The sequence below is a fragment of the Aythya fuligula genome, chromosome 3, assembly GCF_009819795.1.
Source record: "Aythya fuligula isolate bAytFul2 chromosome 3, bAytFul2.pri, whole genome shotgun sequence".
Lineage (NCBI taxonomy): Eukaryota > Metazoa > Chordata > Aves > Anseriformes > Anatidae > Aythya > Aythya fuligula.
In genome coordinates this window covers 12,807,209-12,833,038 of record NC_045561.1, presented here as the reverse complement: position 1 = coordinate 12,833,038, position 25,830 = coordinate 12,807,209, and the positions used below count along the sequence as shown (strand labels likewise).

At 43.0% G+C, this 25,830-nt stretch overlaps 1 protein-coding gene across 4 annotated transcripts in view; it reads left to right on the top strand.

Annotated features, from left to right (window-relative positions):
• The window catches only part of TTBK1 (tau tubulin kinase 1), a 104,136-nt gene that overhangs the window by 67,066 nt on the left and 11,240 nt on the right, over positions 1 to 25,830 (top strand). For all 4 annotated transcript variants that reach the window (XM_032183978.1, XM_032183979.1, XM_032183977.1 and 1 more), the window contains one exon: positions 1,572 to 2,130. In XM_032183978.1, coding sequence (XP_032039869.1) covers positions 1,572 to 2,130 — 559 coding nt within the window. The remainder of the gene's footprint in view (positions 1 to 1,571; positions 2,131 to 25,830) is intronic.

Genomic DNA, 25,830 nt, shown 5'->3' with positions numbered 1-25,830 from the left:
CCCTATTTTTTTAATCTTCCACATACTCTGCCTCAGCATGGTGCAAATATAATCCCATTCTGCCACACAGTTTTCTCTTTATTCTGTTTTCTTCTTTTTACAACACAGTCATGACTCCCAGCAATGGGAAATTCCTCTGGCTTCCTGGAGTAAATTCTGCCACTCCAGGAGTCACACTTCTTCTGGGGAAAGGAGGAAGACATTGGCTAAATCCAGACACCTTCTTTTATTTTTTTAACAAGACCTCACTAAAATCCAGTGCACTACACATACAGTATGTGTGTAGGGGGGGCACTCTTCAGTCTTACCTCGCTATTTAGTCTCCTCTATTCACAAAAATATACTTTAAGTCCTTTAAAGATACAGCCTTACTTCTTTCAGATTCATCAGTTGGATTATGCTGAGATCTTGGTTTTTGCATACTATTTTCTCTGCATCATCCTGTGCTTCACCTCCTTCCCTGATTCCTCTTTCTTCATCAAAAAATGCTTTTTGACTTGTAATTCTCTCCCTCTCAGCTTTGACCTTCCACTGTGTTAAAGATACCCAGGTTTGCCTAGTAACCCTCACCCTTCAGTCAGTCACTTTTCTGTTTCCCCTGATGCTTTGTTACATACAAAAGTATTTTTCCAGTAAGAGCATGTAAGCCTCCTGTATGGTTCTTGCTGAAATCCCTTTGTATAAAAACACTGCAGGTGTCTTTTTCTATGCAGCAGGCATTCTGACTGTGCAACAAGCTGCCAGCCTCTGTGATAGGCAGGACAGAATAGAGGAGCAAAGCCAGCAGCAGGTGCAGGCCAAATGAGAAGCAAGGACCATAACGCTGTGCAACAGAAAGACAGAAGTGCCTCTGGCTTTTCCAGCTGTGATGATGCCAAGGCCAGTGGGGCACAGGGAGCTTCCAGGGCTTGTTTGAGAGGTATTTCTGCATGGCTGCATAAGTTGCTGCTATTTAGGCTGTGAGTCACTGAACACTGTACCGCTATGTCAAAGGATACTTGCTGTATTTCCTTCCTGTTCCTCCAAATCATTCTGAGGTCACCCATGGTTTATGAGCATTTCAGTCAAATTCCTGCTGCAGAATGGGATCCAAGATTCTTCAAAGAGCTTATGTAGCCACCTTAGAGGCCTCAGTGGCCACCTTAGAGAGAGAACGGTGCAGCTGAAGGGTCTATAGGAGCCCAGCAGAAAAAATGTTAAGTCAGATGGTAGATATAAGATTTAGGGTTGTATTTCACAAAGGAGTAAAACTCACCAATGAGGAAACTTTATTTCACAAAGCAGTAGAACTTCCCAAAGGATACATTGGTTTTGTGGGGGGAAAACTGTTTTGAATACTATCATCTACACGAAGACAGTTGCTGAAATTGGCTGTCATACTCAAGTACTTCAGGGGGGATGTCTTTATGCCATTGTAGGTTCTATTAGATGTTTTTTGGCTAAACCTGTCTTTCTGAAGTGTAGCAAGAAATAAGTGAAGACTATGGAGTTGTTTTTTTCTCAACTCTTATGATCCCTAACTCTAACCAGAAACCTGATGTATTTTTAACAGCTTTCTGTTCTGTCTTTAGGTCTCGAATGGATTTACCTGGCTCTCCATCACGGCTTGTGTGCTCCTCCCAGCCAGCCCAGATGCTGTCCATTGACACTGGCCAAGCTGACCGGCAGGCAAGTGGTAGGATGGATGTGTCTGCTTCAGTGGAACATGAAGCCCTTAGCAATGCCTTCCGCTCAGTGCCACTTGCAGAGGAGGAGGACTTCGATAGCAAGGAGTGGGTTATCATTGATAAGGAGACAGAGCTGAAGGACTTTCACCCAGGTGCTGAGCCAAGCACCTCTGGAACCACGGATGAGGAGCCCGAGGAGCTAAGACCTATTGAAGATGGTGAGGAGAGGAGGCGCTTGGGGGCAGATGCTGCAGTCAGGCCGAAGACGCATGATGGGCGAAGTCGGGGTATGCAGCCTGTGACTGAGGAGGACAGTTCCCACAGACATGAAGGACCTTCTCAAACAGTGTCTGACAGTAAACACGAACAGCAGACAGGAAGTCCAGCCCACTCCCCCCTACACTCAGCACCAGCTATCCGACAAAGGAGACGAGAATCTGAACCTACTGGTCCTCAGAGACAGGTAAGATCCCTGCTCTGATCTGTATCTCATTGCCTAGGGTAGCAAGGTCGTCATCTTGGGAAGCCTCAACCATGCTGGAGAAGTCTGTGATTCCAAGCATGAGTGCTCTGTTGAAACTCTTTCTACCAGTGCTTACAAATGTGAACTCCTTAGAGGTGCTCCCTATAGCCAGTAATGTTGTCCACTACTAAGGACACACTTACTAAGATATTTTAGCCATTTTGGCACAGAGACAAGAGGAGAGCACAGTTCTGGTTGTGGGTATCTTGAATCAGTTCTCTTATTGCCGTCCCTCAGTGATTTGTTAATAACTGCTTAGTGGTATGGAGGTGTCGCTAGCACACCTTCTCCTTGTAGTCTCTCAGCAGCAGCAGCAATATATTGCAAGAGAATGCTATCTAATGCAATCACACATCATGGGTAGGCCTGCAGCAATGCAAAGCATAAAGCAACTCCCTGAAATTAAACTTTGTTTTGAATACCTAATAAAAAGCTCAGAGTAACCAGCACATGCACACACCCCATTGGCCTTACTTCAGTGATTGGCATTGTTGCTACCAGGCATTTACTCACAGAAATGTTCATAAGCTACTGTGTTGTTTGTTTTCCAGATAGTTGTAGAGGACTTCTTTCTTTCAGTTTTGCCTTTTTTTTTTTTTTCTTTTGATCCTCTGAAGATATAAAGAAGTTCATTTATTAGTAAGAAGCAGTATCTTTTATTACACTACCTGCAAAAACATGATATACTGCTAGGCTCAGAGTTCCTTTGTTACATCTAATCTTCATTTTTCAGACATGAAGAAAGCTGTCCCTATACTGTAGTCTGTTCAAGAAGCAATAAGATTGTTCTCCTGAGGGCTGAAATTTGTAAGTTAGTGAAAATATACTATGCATGTGCAATCCATAAGTGCAGGAAACAGCAGGCAAGTCTCAGGTTATATGCACCCTAATACCCTTCTATGGCAGGTGCTTGTGCAGTCTTCTTGTTCCCTTCTGGAAGATGGTAGCTCTGTCTCCTATTCCCTCTTGAGCTTGTTCTCTAAGCAAGTGTTCACTGTATTGGATCCTTCTGTGCAGACCCTGCCCAGATTCTTCTCTTCTCTGGATGCCAGAGAGAAAAGAAGAAAAAAGTGGAGGTGTTTGTTGTATAAAGCCAATGTATGGAATGCCCTATCTAGAGGCTGCTTAGGCAGGACCATCAGAGTTGAAAGGGTCTGTGTGTGGATTTGTTCTGTACACTTACTGGGCTGGTCAATGCAAGATGTGATGAACATGGTAGAACATGCTGGTAACCAGCAGGGATGCTTACTGACATATTTATCATGGCTACAGAAGGCTGGAGCAAGCATAGCAAGTGGGCATAGCAAGTAATAATACTTCTGAATGAAATTACTGAGGGAGCTGGGTATGATGCAGTATGAAGGCTGCTTATCACTGCATGGGGTGACTTAAATAAAAAAAAAAAAAAAGGTTACCGTAGCAGGCAACAAAGGAAAAATCATTTCCTGTCATTAAATAAAGATAACGTGATTGTGGGTGATCACTATTAATTTATCAGACATCCCTGGTTCTCCAGCAGACTGTGATTTCTTTGCTCTTCTGTTCTGAAACACCCTTTAGTTACTTAGAAGTAGCTAAGAAGCTAGCCTAGAGGCCTAGCGTTTTTTGTAGTTGGACCAACGTTGGACTTACTTGAGTGGCTGGGGTTTGCTTGTGCTTCCTTTGATGTCTGGATCCATCGGTTGACTCTCTGTACACAGCTTCAAAGTGACTTGTATTTTTCCATTTTGTCACAAAACCAACTGCTAATTCTCAAAGGAAAAATAACTTGGTGCATAAAGGAAAGCCAAAGGCTGTCCTTTGGTATGCAGAGATGGAGAGACAGTTGATTAGGACCAGCATTTTAATGAGGGTTGTAAACAGTTGCCCAAGGGCTTCACTAATGAAAATACTGAAGGCCTGACTGGCAATGACATATGTTTTCTGCAGCTCCGTCTTGAGCTTCCTCTGGGTTTGTATGAAACTGTGATTAGACAGTGTGTTTGTGTGAATGAATCTTCCTCATCTATGAACATAATCTGGGCGTTTAAGATAAGTGAAAATGCCACTAAATGCAGAACTACCTTGGCTAAGATAATGGGTCTTGTTGTGTGGATTTGGGATCTCTTTCTGGTCTCCCTAAAGCTGGTGATCATCCACTGATGTCAGTAGAATACTGACTGAGAGCAAAAGGGTAATCCCTACTCTCATGCTTTCTTTTGTTGCTCCAATATATAAGCCACTTCTGGCAAAAAGACAGTGACCTCTCAATTATTACAGAATCACAGCATGGTTGAGGTTGGAATGGACCTCTAGAGGTCATCCAGTCCCTCTGCTCCAGGTTGGGTCAACTAGAAGGTTGCTCAGGGCTGTGACCAGTCCAGAATATCTATGAGGATGGAGACTCCACAGGCCTCTGGGAAACCTGTCCCAGTGTTCAGTCCCCTTTATTGGTAAAGAACGAACAAACAAAAGCCTTCTGTTTAAACTGAATTTCCCGTATTCCAATTTCTGTCCATTTCCTCTTGGCCTTTCACTGGGCACCACTAAGAAGAATCTGGATCCATCCTCTTTTTTCCATCATGTATTTATATACATTTATAAGAAGCCTTCTCTTCTGCAGGCTAAATAGGCCCAGTTCTCTCAGCCTCTGCTCCTATGAGAAATGCTGCATCACCCTTGTGGCCCCTCACTAGACTCTTTCCAGTATGTCCATGTCTCTCTCATACTGGGGAGCTCAGAACTGGACCCAGCACTCCAGGTGTGGCATCACCGGAGCTGAGCAGAGTGGCCCCAGTATCATCCCCTGGGCTACACCTCTAGTGACTGGCCTCTAGCTGGATTTTGTGCCCCTGAGCACATTTTGAGCCTGGCTGTTCAGACAATTTTCAGTCCAACCCACTGTCCACTTATCTGGCCCATATTTCATCAGTTTGTCTGTGAACTTGTTATGAGAGACGGTGTCAAAAGCCTTACTGAAGATGAGATAAGCAACATCCTCCCTTCTCCCCCCTCACCAACCAAGCCAGTCAGATAATCACAGAAAGCTGTCATGTTCATTAGGCATGACTTTGTCTTCAAATATCCATGCTGATGTCTCACAGTCACCTTCTTCTCCTTAATATGTTTGGAAATGACTTCCAGGAGGACAAACTCCATGACCTTTCCAAGCTGACCAGCGTGTGGTTCCTGAGTTATACTCATCTAGGGCTCAGATGTTTGTTCAAATATCTGAAACTGCTGAGAAAAGGATGCTGTACTGCACGGGTGAGGAAAGGTGGTGCCCTTCTGGGTGTGGGTGTCAGACAGAGCACAGTACGAATGGATGCCGCTGTGGGGAAAGTGAAGTATAGAAAAGGCCTTGAATAGCTTGGGAGAGTTTCTGGCTTGGATTTTCTCATATATTAGGTATCTTCTAGTTTCAGATGACAATAAGACAGTTGCAATTGTGTGTAGATTGATGGGAAACCCTGGTACAGAGGGAGAAAAGTTTTGTCAGAAAACAGTGTCCAGCTCAAGCCCTTCTGTCTGTGCTCTGCTTGGTGCAGCCCTGAGCACATGGCAAGCTGTTTAACAGAGCTTTTAGGGTTTATTTTAATGTATGTATTTTAATAATGTAGTAACAGATCTCTTCTTGGGTTTGTGCACTAACATACAGATAAAGCTGTAGAAATAGCTAAAAATGTGTAAAAAAAAAATCTTGAACCAGCACTTCTGTTTACATATTAATCCTGGTGTAGGTTTTCTGTTACTGTTGGAAAGCAGTTACATCCAAACCTAGCAATATCATTTAAAAATTTAGTAAGTTCTTAAATATGCTGAATAAATTCACTGACACATGACAGTGACAGCAACTTACTTCTGCCTTCTTCATTGGGAAGAAATACAGCCATTCATGCATTTATAAATTTTAGCCATTACTTCTGTCTATAGGGCTGCACACGAGTACTTGTGGACTTGAGACTTGAGTCTCTTTTGCTGCTAGTACAATTGGCATTATACAAAATGTTTTGAGACTTGCCTGCCTAAAGGATATGCTATCTAAAAACCACAAAAAAGGTGAAGCAGTGCTGGGAGGTCATACTAACTCGTCGTTACCTATTCTTGGATATGTTCTGAAGAGTTCATAGAGCACTTTGCTTACACTGTGTCTTGCAATCCCATCTCCCAGGATTTCATCTTTTAATAAAGGTCTCAAAGTAAGGGCCACTGGTACATTTCCTCACCAATTTAGCCGTGCTGTTAGAATCATTCTTTAAAAAAATCCCCCTTGGTTCTGTTAGGCCTCTTTTTTCCTTCAGCCAGCCTCCCACAGCCAGGAGAGTGCCACACATGAACTTATTTAAAATTGTCCATGTCTTAACCCTGGGAAGTCAGCAGTTGTGAAGATTAGGAACTATTCTCAGCCATAACCCACCACTGGTGTCTGCCAAGAGATCACACAAGTGTGCTCAACATGAAGACCCGTGTTGGTAACACCATGGGTAAGACAGGAGGCAGTCAGAAGCACATTGCACAGGCTGCCTGGGCCAGCTTCAACCAGCCAACTTTACCTATGATCACCCAGTTTATTCTGTGAAAAGCTGTGCTGAGACCCTCACTGAGCCATGAAAAATTCCGTTTTGGTATTGAGCCCATATGATCTCCCAAGTGCCCCCATGCTACTGAACCCCATCACTGCCTCATTTGAGGGATGCTGCAGTCACCACGTTGCATGGTATCTTTGGGGCCAGAGCAGGTAGGTCAGGGGAAGAAGGCAGCAGGGGAAATGAGGTACAAAAAGGTGTTGGGCTTCTTAGTTTCCTTTCCCTTCTACAACAATGATATCAGGAAAAGGTTCTTTACTGAGAAGGTGGTTGGGCACTGGGACAAGCTCCCCAGGGCAGTGGTCACAGCACCAAGCTGCCAGAGTTCAAGAAGCATTTGGACAATGCTCTCAAACACATGGTCTGATTTTTTTGGGGTGGTTCTTTGGGAACCAAGAATTTGGACTTGATTCCAACTTGGGATATTCTTTAATTCTACAATAATGTCTGTGGGCTACTCTGAAGCGGACCCGAGGGACCATTTCTCAGTGGTGAGCAACGGGCATTCGCATAAAAGGGGGCAGACTCCCATTGCCCCTCATTCAGTGTTGCATTAAAGGGTAAAGAAGTTTGGCAGGACCTAAACCCCCTTGGGTTCCAGCTTGTCGTCAGATATCATGTTGTGGCTGGTCTTAGGTTCTGAGTAATGCCCATTTCAGTGCTAAAGTCCAGTCACATTCAATATATTGAATTTCTACGATCACGGATGCCCAAATAGTTCAATACACCTTCAGTCTAGTAGATTAATGACTGGTGCAGTTTGTTAAAGCGACAGAAGTACAGGTTCCTTTGGATTGACGGCGATAAATACACTGTCTGCAAAGAATGTGCAAATACCAAGAATATGACTAAGCACTTGGTATATCTGAGGGTTTGGATCTCACCCAATAGGTGCCACTATGGGAGGAAGAGAGATTCAGCCCATGGACTGATCCTAGAAGTCTTCAATGTCCTCCTGAGTTGTCTGTGATGGTATCTTCCCTAACATTTTTCCTCTCTTGAGCCATTTTATCCTATTTTCTTAGTTTTAGGAGGAGATTGAGTGACTCTAGTCATGCATACCTTCGTTACAATTGGCATAAAATTTTCTCACTTCTGTTTTAAGGGAATAGGCTCAGAGGAATTCAGAACACATGTTCAGTGAGCGGTGGTTGCACCACGGAGGTGGGTAGCCTTTGGGATGGAGGTGTTTTTTAACATGATAATGAGCAAAATTCACCCAGAAGATGTGATTTTGTTATCAGGTTGGCTCAGGGCTGGCCATGCAGTCTTTCAGTTCCATAGTACCATCAGGTTCCCCATCCCTACAGTGGTACCACATAGCCTGGCTGTGGTGTCTTCACTCCTCTCCACATTCCGTGCTATTTCTCTTAGAGTCATCACACCAGGCTCCCCTGGTGTTGCCAATATCTAAGGTTGCAGTTTATGTTGCCAAGGGAACTATCATGGAACAGATTCCTTGCATAGCTGCCACATCTCACTCTGGGATTTTCCTCAGCGCTGAACCTTCTCATAAGATGTGGATGTAGGTTTAGCCTCAGTAAACCACCTCCAGCAACTATTCCACACTCAGTTTAATTCCCCATGAGCTGCACTTGGTGCCCGTTGTAGATGATGTGGTTCTTCAACATTTACCTCCTCCAGCTTCCCTCCACAATAGAAGAGCTTGTGAGCTGATGGAGAATAATGTTTGTAGAGCTGTTCTCTTACACTGTTTAGGTTTTGGATTTCTGTCCTTTCATGTGTTAGGAATAAAGGATACTATGAGAGAATCAATGCTCGTGTATGCTCATTGTACTTATGCAGGTCACAAAAATCAAAACTTTAAGCTCAATTCCTAATCACATTTCATATATTTTTTTAAATACATTGAGCTCTGTTAGCACCACATTTCTCTGGGACTTCACGTGAGAGGTATCATCCTGCTCCTGTCCAAAGAGAGCAGGACAGACTTGATTGATGGTGTGATCCAGCTGGATTGCTGCCAAGGGCAAAGGAATAAAGGAGGGCAGCATCTCCAGCTTTGACTGTGTAATTCAAGCATTAGAACCATCAGTTAATGAAAGTGGCATGTCTGTAACCTCAGCTTCAGCCAAGAGGCAGCGATACCTGAGTATGCTTGCTGGTAGGGCATTGAAATTTGCCCCTTAATGGTCTTGGCAAGGTCCTTGGTCCTGTGCCAGCTATCTCGATAGTTGGAGTGATTTTTTTTTATTATTTTTTTTTTTTTAAAGAAGAGAAGAGTTTGCCATGTTGGTATGATATCTACAATGGAAATCACACAACATGCTGAGCCCAAATATGGAGCAAAGAGTAATTATAACAATTCCAGTGTGCTTATTTGTGCAGCCTACAGACAGTATACCCAAAACTGAATTCCTATACCATCTACGCAAAGAAGAGATGGTTGTCTTTAAGAGAAATTAGAGTTGCTGTCTAGAATTTCTTTGTTTCAGATACTCTGAACGGCAGCATTACATTATTATTATCTGACAATCTGATCTGTGCAGTGACATACAGTACATTGAGGACTGTGAATAATTGCTTTTCACATTTAATGCCCACCACAAGCTGAGTAGTTTGCAGATTCTTATGAAGATAACATGCCTGCCTCAAAGCACTGCAAAAATACTGAAGGTGATAGAAAAGAGATGAGACTGGATGAAGTTCAGCTCGTTTCCTTGTATGACTTACAAGGTCAACATCTCTAGTGAACTAAGGAGAATAATGTTGGCTTACAAAAATGCAATATTGCCTTTTCACATTTCCCAGTTATACTTTGAAATACAGCAGAGACATCTTGAAAAGAAATGCAGCACAAGGAAGGGAATGGATTTAAAAGGAAACATGTAATTCCAGGAAAAATGGCCTGTTTGGAAATGGAGGTTTGCAAATGCCTGTGAAAGCACTAGTTTCATAGCACGGGTAGAAAGGGGAGGAAGAGTTTAGCATTTTCAGGGTGAAGAGTCTGAAACCATCCCCATGCTGCCTCTCTCTTCTACTCAGTGCATAGAGGGGAAGTAGGGACTGCAATCTCATCATGACACAAGCTCAGACATTGTCCTCTGTGATTATACCTTCCTCCCTTCCCTGGCTGCTCCAGGATCACAGAAGCAGAAAAGGGACCTAAGAGTACATCTTCTCCTCATTCCCTCCTGTGTTTTGAATTTCTCAGTGAAGGATAATTACACACTGCCTGCCTTTCCAGCAGCTGCTTTCCTCCACTCACCAAAACTGGAAGCATTAACACTTCCCTTGCAGGTACCGAATAAAGAAGTGTATCAGGAAGTCAGCAATGTAAGCATGAAAAAAGGGAAGTCCACTAACAGCCCCAAAAGTTGCCTTTGCAAATAGCCGGAGCAAGTTTTAATAAGATTCATTGAAAGAGTCCTTGAGAATCCCTCACTATTCAGTACGTATAATTATTTTAGCGCCAGGTGTTTCACCTTTTCTCTTGTAGACACGGTTTCCAAGTGCGTTCAGAGTTTGACTGTTACCTGTATGCAATATGTATGAGTAGCCTAATGACCTGTCAAGATAAGTGATGCTAGAGAAGTGAGGCCTGTGTCCTGAAGAGACACTTCTCCGTAGCCAGAGGAGGGGACTGACGTAGCAGAGCCTGACACTCCTGGTGTCGCTCGTGTTCGCATGTGGCTGGGGAGAGTATGCCAGGCCCCCTGTAACTGCAAGCTCCCGTGGTGCTCCTAGGACCCCTGGGAATTTATAAACACAGAGTGTAGAGCAATTTATAAAAACAGAGTGTAGACCAAAAGCATTTCTCATCCGCCGGCGAAGATGTCTGCAGCATGCGCATCACAAACCAGGGGCGAGTCAAGTCTTTGCCTGACACCTTTTCCTCCACTCTTCTTGGTCTTTTTCAGTTGGAGGAGGACAGGCCTTCTCAGCACTCCCTCCCGAGGTACAGCCCCCTGAGAAGACTGGCGTCCTCCGTTTTCTCCTCCTCAACCCTGGAGACAGAACACTACCCTCACGTTGGTGGCACTTTCATACAGCGCAGCCGTTCGGCGGAGAGCAGCCCCGTGCGCATGCCCCACCGCAGGCACATGCCCCCCACGGCAGGAAACCACAGACTCATGCCTTCCGTCCTCCGCATTTCCAGGTCCCAGCTCCAGCAGGTGTGGGCCCGCTTCACACACAAAACATAGCCTGTTCAGGGAAGCAGCAGCCTCCATAATGCAATAATAGAGCCCACCTGCCCACAATGTGTCACCACTTAATGCAATATTGAATCCCAGACAACACTGGCCTAAGGTACTGTAACTTCCAAAGTCCCCGCAACCAGACCCCGTACAGACCGAAAACATCTGCCTTTCTAAACCTCCCAGCAACCTGGGCAAGGGGCTGCAGCATGGCCGAAGATGAGAATGCACATGGTGAACGTGTAACGTGTTACAGAGGTGGATGCCAGGGCTCATCTCAGAGACTCGCTTGTGTGTCCTGCAGCCTTGGGGTAGGAAGTGCAGGGCTGCCTCACTGAACACATGCAGTCAAGCCACAAACATCGTCAAATTGTGACTGGAGTGAAGAGACCGTGGAGGTATCGGCAAGCGTTACCTTCCCCACGCAAATTAGTTCAAGCATCTTTGTTGGTATCTTACACCAGGCCACATCTCTAGGCGGTTTTACTCCATCTAGGCATAGGCTGACTCCCACTAGAAGCTCACCTGAGGCAGGACCTCAGGATTTGTCCCTCTTGTGGAGTTACGATCATGTATCTCTTTGTTGCTTTGGAAATCCCCGTGCTTTTCTCGTGGTTTTGTTTCCATACAGTGACCACATTGTTCTGTCTCTCTGGCTTTGCCTCTGTTACCTGACGGTGGACCTGTTTGTCTGCTCTCCACTCCTAAGCTGCTCCAAACATCCCTGCCTTCTACCCAGAGGCACCGACTGTCAAGAGTTGGATAGCAAGGATTTTCTTACTGATCCAGCTGTATATTGTGCTATTTCTAAATTCCAAAAATTTTAGGCACCTGCAGCTTTTCAGTGGCAGAGCAGCCTTGCTTCTTGGCCTTGCTTGGAAATGCCGGTGATAATAGATCTCACTTTAGAAATAAACTGGCCTCGGTGGTGGTATACAGAGCCCCTAGAGCCCTTGTCTAAAACTTGAATCTCAGAGGCAAAGGGAGGTCAGATTTATTTAAAATTGTCATGAATATCCTCATTTCTCAAGTTTGCAGAGATATATTGTCCTTCTCAGTATGGCTGCAGTGTGAAATACCAAACTGTATGAAGACCTGTAGTTAAGTGAATGTTGTAACTGTTTTTTTTATTGAACTGAGCCTTTGGTCTGGGCTTCTGGGAGAAGAGGCAGTATGGATGTTAAGCTTAAAGGAGAGGGGGGTCACTGGTGGTGCCTGGGGCTTCAGAAAAGAGTGAGTCCAAAAGAAAATATGTAAGCCCAGGTTGCAAGTATGTGGAAGTCTCAGACAGCTATGAAAATGGTGTGTGATAGGTATGGCTGTTGAGAGGAAGCTAATGACTCGTGACACAAATCTCTTGCTGTGTAGGTAGGATGTTTCCAGTTGAGTTAGAGTGAATGCTTCCTTTCCAATACCAATTTCTGTAGATTTATCTGCCCTGCCTGAAGTTCCCTTATTATCAGATTCACCCTTGCATAAGCAAGCTTAAAATAGCAACCTTGGACAGGGTGAAATGGTTCTTTCAGAGCTCATACTGGCCCGGTGGTTCAGCATGCCACTGCACCTGCTAAGGCAGGCTGTGTGTTGCCTCCTGCCTGCCCACAGAGCATCCCAGTGAGTGTGGAGATGGAGGTGGAGGAGGCAACACACATTGCTTGAGAAGATTTGCGTAGGTACAGCCAATCTCTTCCCACAGTCATTTTTGAGTCAGTGGCATTAATTTATTTTGATTTGCAACAAGAATGTCAGTGAACAGGACACTTTACTGCCCAGTAAAAAAATAATAAAAAAATTATCTGCAATTTGCTTACCAGTTTTATTTTTACAAAAGAGCACCATGCATCTCCACAGATGCATAGGCTGGATTAAGGAGTAGCCTAATACTAGCTAGCGGTTCTTTTCTCATGAAGGGTAGAAACCAGAAAGAGGAAGGCTTTGCTTTTCTCAAAGTGACATAAGAGATGATGATTTCCTAAAGTAAACTCTGTTCTGATTTTTTTTTTTTTCCACGTTCAATAGAGTTGACTTTACTGGAACAGCAGGTTCCAGAGAAAAATAGAGTTTATGAAAGAAAGAGATTTAAAATCAGTAGCTCTTAATAATTTTTCGTTTATAGTTTCCAAAACACTGATGTTCACTTTTCAAGGCCAATTTTAGGAACAAAGGTTTGTAGAAATAAAACAAACTTTAGTTTTGCCAGTGAAAAAAGGGGGCAAACAAGATCACTATAATTTATAAACTCTATTTTTAAATAAACTGTAACCTGCCACTTTCAGGAAAAAAAAAAGAAAAAAAAACTACTAGTCATTAAGTAGCTTTGTACATAAAAATTTAGAGGGCAGTAATCTATCTAATGCTATTCATCATGGCTATATATAGAACTATTCTGATAAGTTCAAAAGTCTGATTGATATAGTTGATTTATACAGACCTTATAAGACTCTTTTCTAATTAAAATCTTTAATAAATTTTAAACCAACTAACCAAACAAAAAAAAATATGTACATACTGGTATCTCTTACAAGCAAGGATGTTTCTCATTAGGATTTCTGATTTTCTGACCTTAGCTCAGCACTGTTCCATGCCTTTAGTGGCTGCCAAGAAGAAAAAAGAAAATCATGGGAGAGAAGGTTTGCAGTGAGAGGAAGATGGGTGGCTTGGTAAAAGTATGCTAGCAGGCCAGCTCTGCAGAAGGATCTGGATTACTTGAGAAGCTGCTTGCATTCAGACTAATTACTGCATCCACCCAGGAACAAGGCTGTGTTTCAGAGTATGAAGAATATAGGTCACAGGCACAGAGTGGGTGAAACCGTGCCCTCGGAGGTGCTGTCTCCCAAAGTGACATGGGATTTGGCAGAAATAATTAGCTCCATGTGAGTTCTCATTATGCTATTATGGGAGGTGGGGAGAGGGAGCACTTCTTTGATGTATCAGCAGGAAAATTAAGATATGAGAAGAGGGGAGATCTTCTGTACTGGTGAGATCAATACCAGACAATGAATCCAAGTCTTGTATGGAATTTTTTTAATAAGATTTTCAAAACCTGAGAAGAGAGAAGTAATACAAGAGTTATTTGATTCTGTAAAGTCTGTCTTTTAGAATGAGCTTGAAGAAATGCAGTCTGACATTAAAGACAAAACTAAAAAGTGACGTGATTACTGCTAGGAGTACCTGCCTGAAGAGAGAAAGATGGGTTTTTAACCTGCCAGGCAAAGGTGTGGGTCTGGAAGATAAAATAACAAAAGTCAGACTAGAAGTAAGATGTTCATTTTAAAGGCATGGGTTGGTGACACACTGAAAAAATACACTGAATTCTTCCCTGTTCAGAGTCTCTAAGATGGAAGTTTTATATCTAAATCAGTCCTGTTAAACCATCAAATTTGGGCTATGTACTAGAATCATTGAACAGGTTGCTGTGGCCTGGGTTTTATGGGGAGTTTTATTTCATGCGCAGATTGCTCCATATGGCTTTCAAAATTTAATTCTGAACAAATTAACTGGTGCTAAAGAGTAAAATCTTGATGTTGCAGTAGCATGAAAAGAGTATTAAAATAGTCAATTTGCATATTTTTTTAACAACTTAATCTAATGCTGTAATAATTTCTGTGGAATCCACATATTATCGAGGAACAGTTGGCAAATTAAAGAAATGTGAAAATAGCTCTCTTTTTATATTTATGGAAATGTAATAAATTAATACTGAAATACTGAAGAATGTTACAGTGCAGTTCTGAAAACCCTTTTCAGATTACATTTATATTGCAATTATTGTATTACATTTGTAATGATTGCAGTTATAAATGTAAATACATCCAAAATTGAGTTGTCAAAACAAAAGAAAAACAACCAACAACTGGAAAGGTCAAAGGAAGTGGCAAGCAGCCATTTTCCATTGCAGTCTGTATTTTTGTGGCCAAGTAAAGGGAACAGAAGTGCCAATTCCGTAAGAAGTACCCTCCTATCTCCACTTCATCCCATTTATCCCTTTTAGTTGTTTCCCCTGTGCCAGTGCTGGTGTTCATGTGGCTGCAAGGACTTACACAGTGAGAAGGAAAGTTGTGGTTTCTTTTAGCTTGATTAATTTCATGTTTGGGTTCACTGTCCATTTGCACAACTGAGCTCTGGCAAAGGGAGCAGAGAAAAAAAAAAGATGGTGGGCAGCCAATACCAAAAAATGTTTATTGGACTAGGGGCTGAAAAGTTTTTTCCCATTGTTAGTTTTCCTTTTACTTTTATTCATCTGAAGGGCCCAAAAACAGGGCTTGCTTCCTGAAAGAGATGTCTTTGTTTTTACTTCCAATTGTACATAGCACTTGTTCTCCTCAGAATCCAAAACGAGGATTGAAGTGAGCATTTGCCATTTCTTTGTGATGCAGAATTCACTAGCATCAGGACAGGTAGCTGTCATTAGGATCTCATGCTCTACTTCAGTGAGCAAATGCACATCAATTTTATCTACTTGAAAAATCCATCTTTTTCTATCTTGGTCCCTTGGTTCCTTTCACTTTATTTCAATGCAGAATGGGAGATGTTTCCAAGTTATCACTCTGTTCCCAGCCTGCTTCCTACAGGAAGGAGCTAATGAGATGTCGTATTTGTGGAAATGTTACTATATATGCTTGGGTTAAGCTAGGAAAAATTGGCAGTGGAGCTGCAAGGTGGTACCTGCAGCGGTCTCATTCCTCCCTTGGCTGGTCCCTCAGTCTTGGATGAATTACTGCTCTGCACTCCTTCTGGCAGAGCAAAAGTGCAGGTAAAGAGCTGCTGGAGAAAGTAATTTTTTGTCCTGCAGCTCACCCCCCCTGCCATGCCAGCTGTGCACTAATGTGTTTGAGAAGTTTATCTTTGGTGGTATTTATATGACAAGGAATTGAATGAATGCCAGTGGTTGAGTTTAAAATATATATATATATACGTGTATATATATATGTATGTGTATATATATAGTGTATATATATATGTGTGTGTGTGTGTATATATATATATATATATATATATACACGTATATATATATATATAAGCCTTCTATGATACTGCAGGATCACTTTTGCCAACAGAGCTATGCTAGCGATGGGGCGAAGAGCTTTAATTCTTGACTGACTGGCCACAACCCTTAGAGTGAATGCACTTATGCCACCACAAGTTCACTTTCAATGGAAAATGTTTTGGTGGCAGTGGGTTGACTGAAAATAAGCTGTACTAACAAAGGTGCAATTTTGCACCTAATGCAGTGTGCCTGTGTTAGGAGGATCCTGTTAATATACCCATGTCGACAAAGTCCCTGGTGTGACCCTGACTTTGTCCACCATTTGTATGTGGTTTTTTGTGTTTTTTTTTTTTTTTTTGCCAGTATTGAGGGGACAAGTAAGTGGAAGAGTTATGCTGCATCACCTCTTTCACTGTTTGAAGTCCCTTTTGTTACAGTAATGATAGAAAGTAAGATAGGAATGTCCTGTAAGACAGCCATATGGGTGATGCAATCCCATCCCTGTGCTACCTCTTCATGAAGAAAAGTATCTCTTGCTCTTCCACTATTTCTCTTTGTTGTGGGTCTGAACCTGGCCATTGTGGTGGTCAAGGCTGCTGCAAGATTACTGCTTTGCAAGTGACAGACTGGTCCAAAAGTATTTGTTGGGCTAAGCATCCTTGTGGTCCCTAGGGACCACATTCAGGACTGATGTTTTCCTTTCCACATCTCAGATGTTGACTCCAAGGGAAGGTCTTTCCTTCGGCTCTTTTCTTTTAGTTAAGTTAGTTTATTTAGTTAGTTAGTAAATCAACCCATCTCCCACCTCCTGTGTCCAAATGACTTTTGAGAAGAGTTTAGGAAGCTGTCAGTTACTAGGTACTCGTCTGAGGGCAAGAGATAAGCGCAACTTGTCCTTTCCAGTCCCTGGAGGCAGGAGGCATCCCCTGAGCTGTGATGGGTGTTGGTAGTTGCCACCTCCCTAGCCTGGTATGAAGAAGCTGTACTTGGGCAGCTGGCCTCCAGACTGGATGGAGATAAGGTTGCCAACCCTAGGATCTTCTCTGGGATCCCTTCCATTGCTCCATCAGCATCCAATATTACTGCTGAGGTGCCACCAAATTCACGTTCAACTCTGAATCTGGATGCAAGAAAACCAGCATTCAGCGGTAGGCCCGAGCTCTTGGTAGGTTTCATGTACGGTTCACACATAGTCACAGGAAGATCCTCTTCATCCTTAACTCACCATTTGAGAAGTTCTCTTCGATCCAGTTGCCTCTTTGTTATCCATTGCCTATCCTATTTCTTCCCCATAGAAAAAACTTCTTTTTACTCCCCAGTTTCCAGTGTGTCCCCCACTCCACACATTCACCAGCCCCCCAGCACATGTTGGCTCTTGGGGCAGTCTCATCTCTACCTGGACTCTGTGTGAAAAACAGTGAACTCATTGGTTGAAGGCAGCTTGATTTCAGAGATAATACAAAATACCCTCCATTTTCAGGACAGAACAAGTTTCAAATCCTGGAATCCTTGGGATTTAGCAAACTCCCCCAAATTATTATGTACACGAGCAGCTAAATTTAGGAAGCTGGCAATACACTTTCATTTAAGACACAGCTACCATCTGTGATTACAAACCATATAAATAGCTGGTGAAGCACCAGTTTTATTGTTGTTGGCATGTCTGTAGGTTTTATTTAAATAGGTGCCTGGATCTCTATGAGTGAGAAAATTTCTCAGCTCCAGTTGCAAATTCTTCAAAGTACAAACTCTTCCAACTGGATGTTTTCTGGGCTGATGAAACTGTCTGTTCCCACTCCCCAGCCTGGGACTGGAGCAGTGATCCAAATAAAAATAGAAATATATAGAATACTGCAAGCAGCCAGGACAGGAGAATCTAAAGTGCAATAGAGCTGACACTCGGTTTATTAATTTTGGACTTCAGCTCACTGGTGTTTCCTCTTATTGCTTATCTCATCTGGAAGTATCACAGGCGTGGTGGATTTTCCACTTGAGGATTGGTATTCCTCAGTTTGGCATATCTAGTGACATTTCTTCCCTTATCTAGGCTGTGCCAGTGGTATTAGGCCATCAAAGCATCTATCCGGTTGTTTTAAACAAGCTCCGTGTTTCTTCTGTGATCCTGTGTGGCATCTAGCTCTCCCCGATAGCTTCTGCAGCCGTCAGACTTGAGTGTTGGATGAGAAGGCAGAGTGCCTTCAAGAACCTGTCAACAACCTTTCTTCCTTTTTGAGCTGAAAAACTTCGGTCTTAGATCTATTTTTTGCACGTAGGTCTTCTGGAAAGAGTCATGCTGTTTCAAACTGATCGGCGATAACAAGCAAAGCTCTCCTCAGCAGTTTCCTTAAGCCGCTCGCGCAGCACAGAGTTTGACTGACTCTTCGATAGTTGGGCAGCATTTCATTTCCAAAGACGACTCTAAAGCCAGTTAGCATACACTTTCTTTTCTATCTTCTCCAAGTTGTGAGCACTTTGAGATGAGAAAGAAAACAAGTGCTGTTAGGAAGATGTCTGTGCCCCGTGATTCAAACCTTTCTTCCAAAGAGTTCACTTTGGAGTGTTTATCTACCTCATTTGTCTTTAGTTTAGTAACATCGACAGGCCTTGGTACCACTATCACTGACTACACAGCCCCACAGTGTGCAGCTTCTTCTGAGAGTTTTGATATATATATATATATTTTTTTTTTGCAGTAGAAGCCTTCTACTGTCAGGTACATAGCCAGGAAAAATGCTTCAATTCAACCTTCCCAGAGTTAATTCAGAAACGATACTAGCAGTCACAGTACTCATACCTTCCTATGGCCTCTTAACCCAAAAGATCCCCAAGTGCTTTATTTTTGCTGTGAGTCACTGCTCTGCTGTTTGATGTGCAGGGACCGCTGGAGGAAGCCAGCAGCACATAAAGCCTTTTCAGAACATGTTATATTGAAGTCAGACGTGAGAGTTTGATTTCAGAGAGAGATTTTCAGGAGGCAGTATATTATTTCATGATCTGGAAACAGTCAGGATGGTAGGACCCTATGTACCAAATATAATAAATATTACTGAGGCATTTCTTTGAATGCAAATTACCAGGATCTTCACTTGTTCTCTCATGCAAAAATGCACTATTTGAGTCTGGTGCTGTGATTCTATGTAAATAAATTAGGGAAAGAAGTATAACCATTGTTAGTTTAGTCCTGTATTGTCAGATAGCTCAACAATAGGATGCACTGTGAGTCTGAAGATCAGAAAGCACAGAAAGATGTGTGGTCCTTTTCCTGTTTTCTAATGTCCTTCCTTCTCACAACTCCATGAAATAATCTTCCATGATATTTATATGTTGAATTTAAGATTATTCTTGAAAACATGAAGAGATTTTGTATTGCTCATCTGGAGGGATTGACGAAAGTAACCCACTGTGTTTGTCCAGGGGGTCTCGCATCTCTTCCTTTAGGCTATATGGAGTCTCTGTGGTGTCCGGCCACGTTAGCATTACAGCCACATAATACTGCGGTGATGACCTAATTTATTTTTATTATAGATAAACTACTGGGTTAGATGAATGGGACATTTTATTAATGGTTGTCAGTGGAGATCTATTCACACCACTGTCAGAACTTTATCCGGAGTGAGGTCATTTTGAGACTCTCACACTGAATAAGAAAGGGTTCTTTTATCCCAATGTGTTCAAGAGAAAACCTGTTATTTTGGTTTGTATTTTCTCTTTTTCCTTTGAGGACAAATGGGAAAAGACTACTGGGAGATAGCTATCATGTATGTGTCTAGCTCAGCTTTGCAGTAGCAGATGGGCTTCAAGAGGCTAGCTGAAGAAAATAAAATTTCATTTCCTAGCAGACAAGGCCTGAAGCCTTGAAAATCATGAACGATTTGCAAATCCCTCAACTCCTGTTGGTGTTTATAGTGAATAAATTGCCCCAGATATTTCTCAACTTGAGAACAGGGGGTGTTTTTCTTGACCTGCTTCCATTATAGTTGCCAGCCCTCCCCAGAGTGACTGGAGGAGACGACAGTGTCTGGAGAGGCTGACCAAAGTAAGCCAGATGTGCTCCCTGATTTCACCCCTGTCCCCGGGGTGGTGTTGGGGTGCTTTTTGCTGGAGCTTCCATTTCTGATTGTATGTATGTTCTGTGTGTGTTCACGGCCTGCCTGCGGAGTGTGAATGGCCGTGCGTGGTCACGCCTTACCGAAGCGGTTCTGTGCTGGTAATGGGCCACTTTGCACGCAGCCCAGTGCTCAAAAGACTGTTGCCAAAAAAGAATCTGGATAAAGAAAGGATCTTCATGGTGTCTGGATCGGATGGCACAGCTGGCCCTTGCGTGTTGCAGATCTGAGCAAATGTTTTCAGCAACTTGGCTCAGCCCAGTTTTTTTTCACTGAATGTCTTGTAGCAAACGTATCCCTCCGTTCACTGTCAGCTGGTGGCAGAGTGTTCTGGTGATAGGAACGGTGCTGCTACTTGGGACATAATTTATTAGTATGCAAACACTTATTTTGGGTAATGTTAAAACATTAAATAAAATGTGTAAAGGCTGATCGTTGCAGTACTACCTTCCTTTTTGTTGCATTTTTACACCATGTGTTTTTGTGTTGGGGTCGCTATAACACACAGACCGCATCTACAGTTCCATGGGACATCACAAAGAATCATTTATGGGAAATGTTTCTAAGGATTATTTGATGTATTGCAACTCCTTTGTATTACACATACCATTGAAGAAATGTTACAATGAATGTACATTTTTAACAAGCTGCTAACCGTGTAACCTGGGGACTGGAAGCAATCCCCATTTTACATTCACTTGCATGTCTTTCGGTGTTGAAAAAGAAAAATGCTTTATGTTTGGAGGTTTTATTTTTTCATATGCAAAGTGTTTCAAGTCGGTTACCTCATCTAGTGCACTTGCCTCATAAGAATCCCCAGGGCTTCCTCCAACAACTCCAACAAGTTTCTCAGTTTAATTATGAGTGCAATTAATAGATCTGGCAATGTGAAACACAACAATGGCAAATTTCCTCTGAACTACAAGTCAAAAAAGGAGGATTTCTCTGGGACTCTCACCCCTTGAGTTTGGTCCTTCCTGAAAAAAGCCAGACCTGTTTCTTATTCAGCACCACTGGCTTATGGTTAGTTTTATGGCTAAGAAAGATGTTTAGCTCTCAGAATTTCCTTCTTCTTCTTTCTTGCTGCTATTAAGTTGCCTTTATAATTAGGGACTATAACAATTTTTGGATTAGCATTTCCTTCCACTTTGCTCGCCATTTCCTGAGTCTCTTCTGAGTGATAAAAATGAGGTGGTCCGCGTGTGCTCAGACAGGGAGCTCTGCATTGCCTCTTGCTGGAGACACTGGTGGGTACAGAGTTGGGAAGCTACGTGGCAGGTGTACTACCTTTAATGAGCTATTGCTTCTGTCCAAGATGCTAGGAAAACTGGCACAAACCTAACAACATATGAAAGCACAAATAGAGAGGAGCAGAGTACTCCAGCATAGGACTGGACTGTCCTATCCACTTTGCTGAAAAAAAAAAAAATAAAAAATAAAAAAAAAAAAAGAAAGGCTATGGAGCATTTGATGGTAAGGCGCTGGAAAGAACATCTCTCTGACATTTATGGTGCTGATTCTTGGAACACAGAGACCCTGCAAGCAAGTGTGGCAGCTCTAAGACCCCTGCTACTTTTACCTCATCTGATGCTGGTTTGAAGAAAAAGCTGCTTCAGAAACTCAGATTCTAGTTTTTCCACTCACTACCCTAAATCCTGCCAGATCTCCCAGTCCCAAACAAGTTTAGTCTATATTGGCAGAGGATAATGTCACTTCCAGGATATGCTAAGGTCCTGATAGTATCCAACTCAAAGCTGTTACAGGGAAGACCGGACTATGGCTCTTGCTGTCTGTGTGCCATCTGCATCTCTCAGGACTAAGGCCTCTTCCCATTCCCAATGGAACAATTGATGTCACGTTGGGAACTTGATTTCTGCTTCTTGGACTTCTCAGCTCCCATGAAGAATCTCAGGGACCAGCATATCCTTCCTTTGCATTACCTTGTGTCACCTCTTAGACTTCAGTTGCTGCTAAGCAGGAGAGAGTCCAAACTGTATTTAACCATTGATTTTCAATTTGGAGGTGAATTTGGGTTTCTGTAGTCATTTCTACTGAGAGGAGATGAAACCTGTAGGTAACCTGTTGTGCTTCCTGGTTTGTTTGAGAAACTTCATCCGCTGGGACTTGAGTTTGCTGGGAGCAGTGGATCTCCTGAAAGTCCCCTTTATGCAGGTCTCCAGCATTAGGAGGCACAGCAGAAGGGCTTCCTCGAGCTGCCAGAAGTCCTCATCAATTGCTAGGGACAGAAGGTATGAAGAAGCTGTGGAAGCTCATCTCAGGGGGAGGGCAGCAGGGAGATGGAGAAGAAGCGGCTGCTGTAGCTTTAAAGGTGGTACTGAGTAGGGATCGATTTGGAAGGACGTAGTTGACTAAAGGGATCCAAAGCTTGTTTTCCCTGAGTCTTTTTATTCTTCCTGTATCTAATCCCTTTAGAGCCTAATGTCAACCCCTTTTTGTACTGCAATAACACTGTAATATATGCTTGCACTAATTCTTCTGGCACACCGAGCATGCAAGACCGATTTAAAGCTTTTTTCAGAAGAAAAAAACACTGTATTATTGTGTATATAGACATACTGAGAGAGAATTTGAATTCTGTCTCCTGTATAAAAGCATGCATTGATTACCTGTATGTAGACCATGCTGTAAATGCTGCAAAGTACTGTAAAATCCTACACTTGAAACCACAATGAACAGGCAATGTCATCAAAAACAAACAAAACAGAAGCTGTGCAATGGATTTTGTGCCTTTTTTAAATCCATGTATGTTAATCCAGACAATCGGAAAAAGAAAAAAAAAAAAAAAAAAAGAGCTTGTATACTACCAAAACCTTATTAAAGAATCAAAGGCAGCATCTTGGTGTTGGCTGGGTTTTTTGTTTGCTTTCTCGCTTTGCTTTTCTACTCCCCTTGCTTTCCAGCTCTGGGAAGGTGTCCCCTGCTCATCCTTGGGTACATGGGAGCATGGGCAGGAGGTAGAGGAGCTCTGTTAGAACAGGGAGAGTTTAATTATCATTTACCAATGTAACCACTGAAAACTCTCAGTTAAGTCCAATCTGGGAGTGGAAACGGGGTCTTGTGACTGTTGGAGAAGGCCACCTTTGGGAAGGCCACATTGTGACTTCTATTTATGTAACTGTAGGCTAGCACTATATTCACTGGTTTGCATCCAGTCATATCACAGCAACATTTTTCCTCTATCTGTTTCTTTCACAAATTATTCCACTTAAACTGTTTAAAAACAAGAGATGGAAGGGGGGTAGCAAGCCCCCCTGCCACCCATCCTACAGTCTAATGGAAAGTTGATGAGGCTCCCAGAGGAAAATGTTCCCTCTCCCCCACATCAATGCAGATGTGCTCAGGCAAGCAGGTTTTTTGGTTTTTTTGTTTGTTTGTTTTTTCTTTCTCATGGACACTGGACCCACTTTGTGCCATGACAGGGACTGCCACAGTGTGGAGACATACGCACAGGCAAGTTATGGGGTCTCTTCTCCATGCCCTCATGATTCCTGAGATCACCAGAAGGTAATGCAGGTAGAACAGGCACTGTCATCACTCTTCATTGTTGTAGGGACCTGCACACAGTGTGTGCGTGCCTTGAAATGGGACAGGATGGTTATGAGAGCATATTAATGACCTGGATACCAGTACTGCTTCTGAACACATCAGTATGAGTCCTCTCCATGCTGCTGTCCTGAGAAGGATGTCTGGCTACATTCCCAGTCACAAAGGGGAAACTGCGTCTTTGCCGATTTTTGCAGTATTTGCAACATCACCGGGCTGTAGGAACTTTGCAGCCTGTATGGGGTGATGTCAGTCTCCTCTGAGGTTTTCCCAGTGCCAGTCATCCTGCAAATTTGGTACCCTACCAGTTTACAGTAAACACAAAGCCCCAGAGTCTGCTTGGCTTTTCATGAGCACAGGGAGAGAGGGTCTTCAGGGGGCTGGTCCTGCCTCTGCCAAATGCCAGCAGGTAGGTCTTTTTCTCTCCTGAAAAAGAGAGACCTCTCCTCTATATTTTAAGTGTCCTCTGTGCAAAGCAGGGATATTTGCTACCTTCCAAATACATATTGCTACCCAAAATAACCAGCCAAATTGAATTGACATGCAGTAAGGTTTGATGGAGAGACAAGAGTGTTTAAGAGGTGAAATGTGCAGACTTTGTGAGGAACACACACTTGGATACATCCACATACTGCTGTATGCACTCCTGAACAACTGACAAGTTATAAGAAAGTTGGGATTTGAGATCTTAGCCCAAGGAGGTGGGAAAAAACAGTTGACTGTCCAAGGACAGTCAATATGTCGTCTGAAAAAGTGAGCAGCATAAGCAGATATCAGAGCGTGCTGGAGCAAAGCAAGTCCTTTTGACCCAGCTAGAGCCAGCTCCAGCATAGCTTTGCTCATTCACAGTCTCAGTAGCTTTTTTAAATGGGGTAGCTGCCTCAGCTCATGGCATAGTTCCTGTTCTTTCTTAAGCTGGTGAGCCAACCAGTTCTTTCCAGTAGGGACCTGTGAAGAACAAAGCCCTCCACCTTGAGGGACCCCATCCAACAGGACAGTCCTGGCTGGTGGCAACTCTGCAGAACATCTTCATGAGTACCAGTAGGGTGAGGGAAGCAATTATTTCTCTCTATTAGGCATTTGTGAAATCTGATCTAGAGTACAGTATCCAGGCTGGGGCTCCCCAGTAAAAGATCTTGACACAGTGGAGTGAGCCTAGCAGAGAGCCACCAGCATGGTTAGGAATCAGAGAGGTAGGACATACGAGGTGAGGCTGAGAGAGCTGCATTTATTCGGCCTTAAAAGGAGAAGAATTGGGGCAGGATCTTATTTTTTCTTGCACTACCCGATGAGAGGATGATGCTAGATTCTTCTCAGAGGTGTACAGTGAAAGGTCATGATACACTGGACAAAAATTGCACCAAAGGAAAATTAGATATAGGAATTAGATATAAAGAAAAAAAAATCACCCTGAAGGTTGTCAAACACTTGGACAGGGTCACAAAGTGACTGTGGGATCTCCATCCTTGGAGATACTCAAAACTCAGCTGGAAAAGGCCCAGAGCAACCAGCTCTAAGTTGGTCTTTCTTTGAGGTGTGATCAGAGCAGCGACCTTCAGATATTCCATACATCTTTGTTATTCTACAAATTTGAGACATGAGCTAAGCCTCTCTAGTCCTGACCTTCCAGTATCCTCCTACAAGTCCTCCCCATTGGTACAGCAGAGCAGAAAGGTTGTACTCCAGCCCCTGAGGAACAGTCCTAGAGCAAGTGAGTGTGCAGTAGCAACAAAGACGTGATGTATGTCAAGAGAGGACACAACCTTCTCTGCTGAGGGCTTCAGAGTAGGAACAGCCTGTTCAGCAGCATGGCTACTTGCAGGTAGCTGCTGATCACATTAACTCAACAGTGAACACAGTCTCAGACTTTGAATCCCTGGGATTGTCTTCCTTGTTAACAGCTTCAGATGGTGATAGTAGTGAAGGTAAGAAAATATGTGTTAAAGTAATATTTGACCCAAGACTCGTTTCAACATCTCTTTTACTTGGGGTTGTTAATAACTTTTGTCTTTCGTTTTTGGCATATTTATGCTCTTTGGATTTTCTCCATGATGGGCTTGCAGTGACAAAATAACCACAGCCTCAGGATGCTTTGAGGAATGAATTTTGCCAGTTTTTGGGTAGTGCATGCGACAGGTTAAATAGTCCAAGTCTGCCAAAGGTAGGCAGAAGCCAAACAATCAATGTTGTATCACTGCAGTGTCCAAGCAGGGCAATAGAAAATACACAGAGAAAATGAAATGACAGACAGAAAGGCA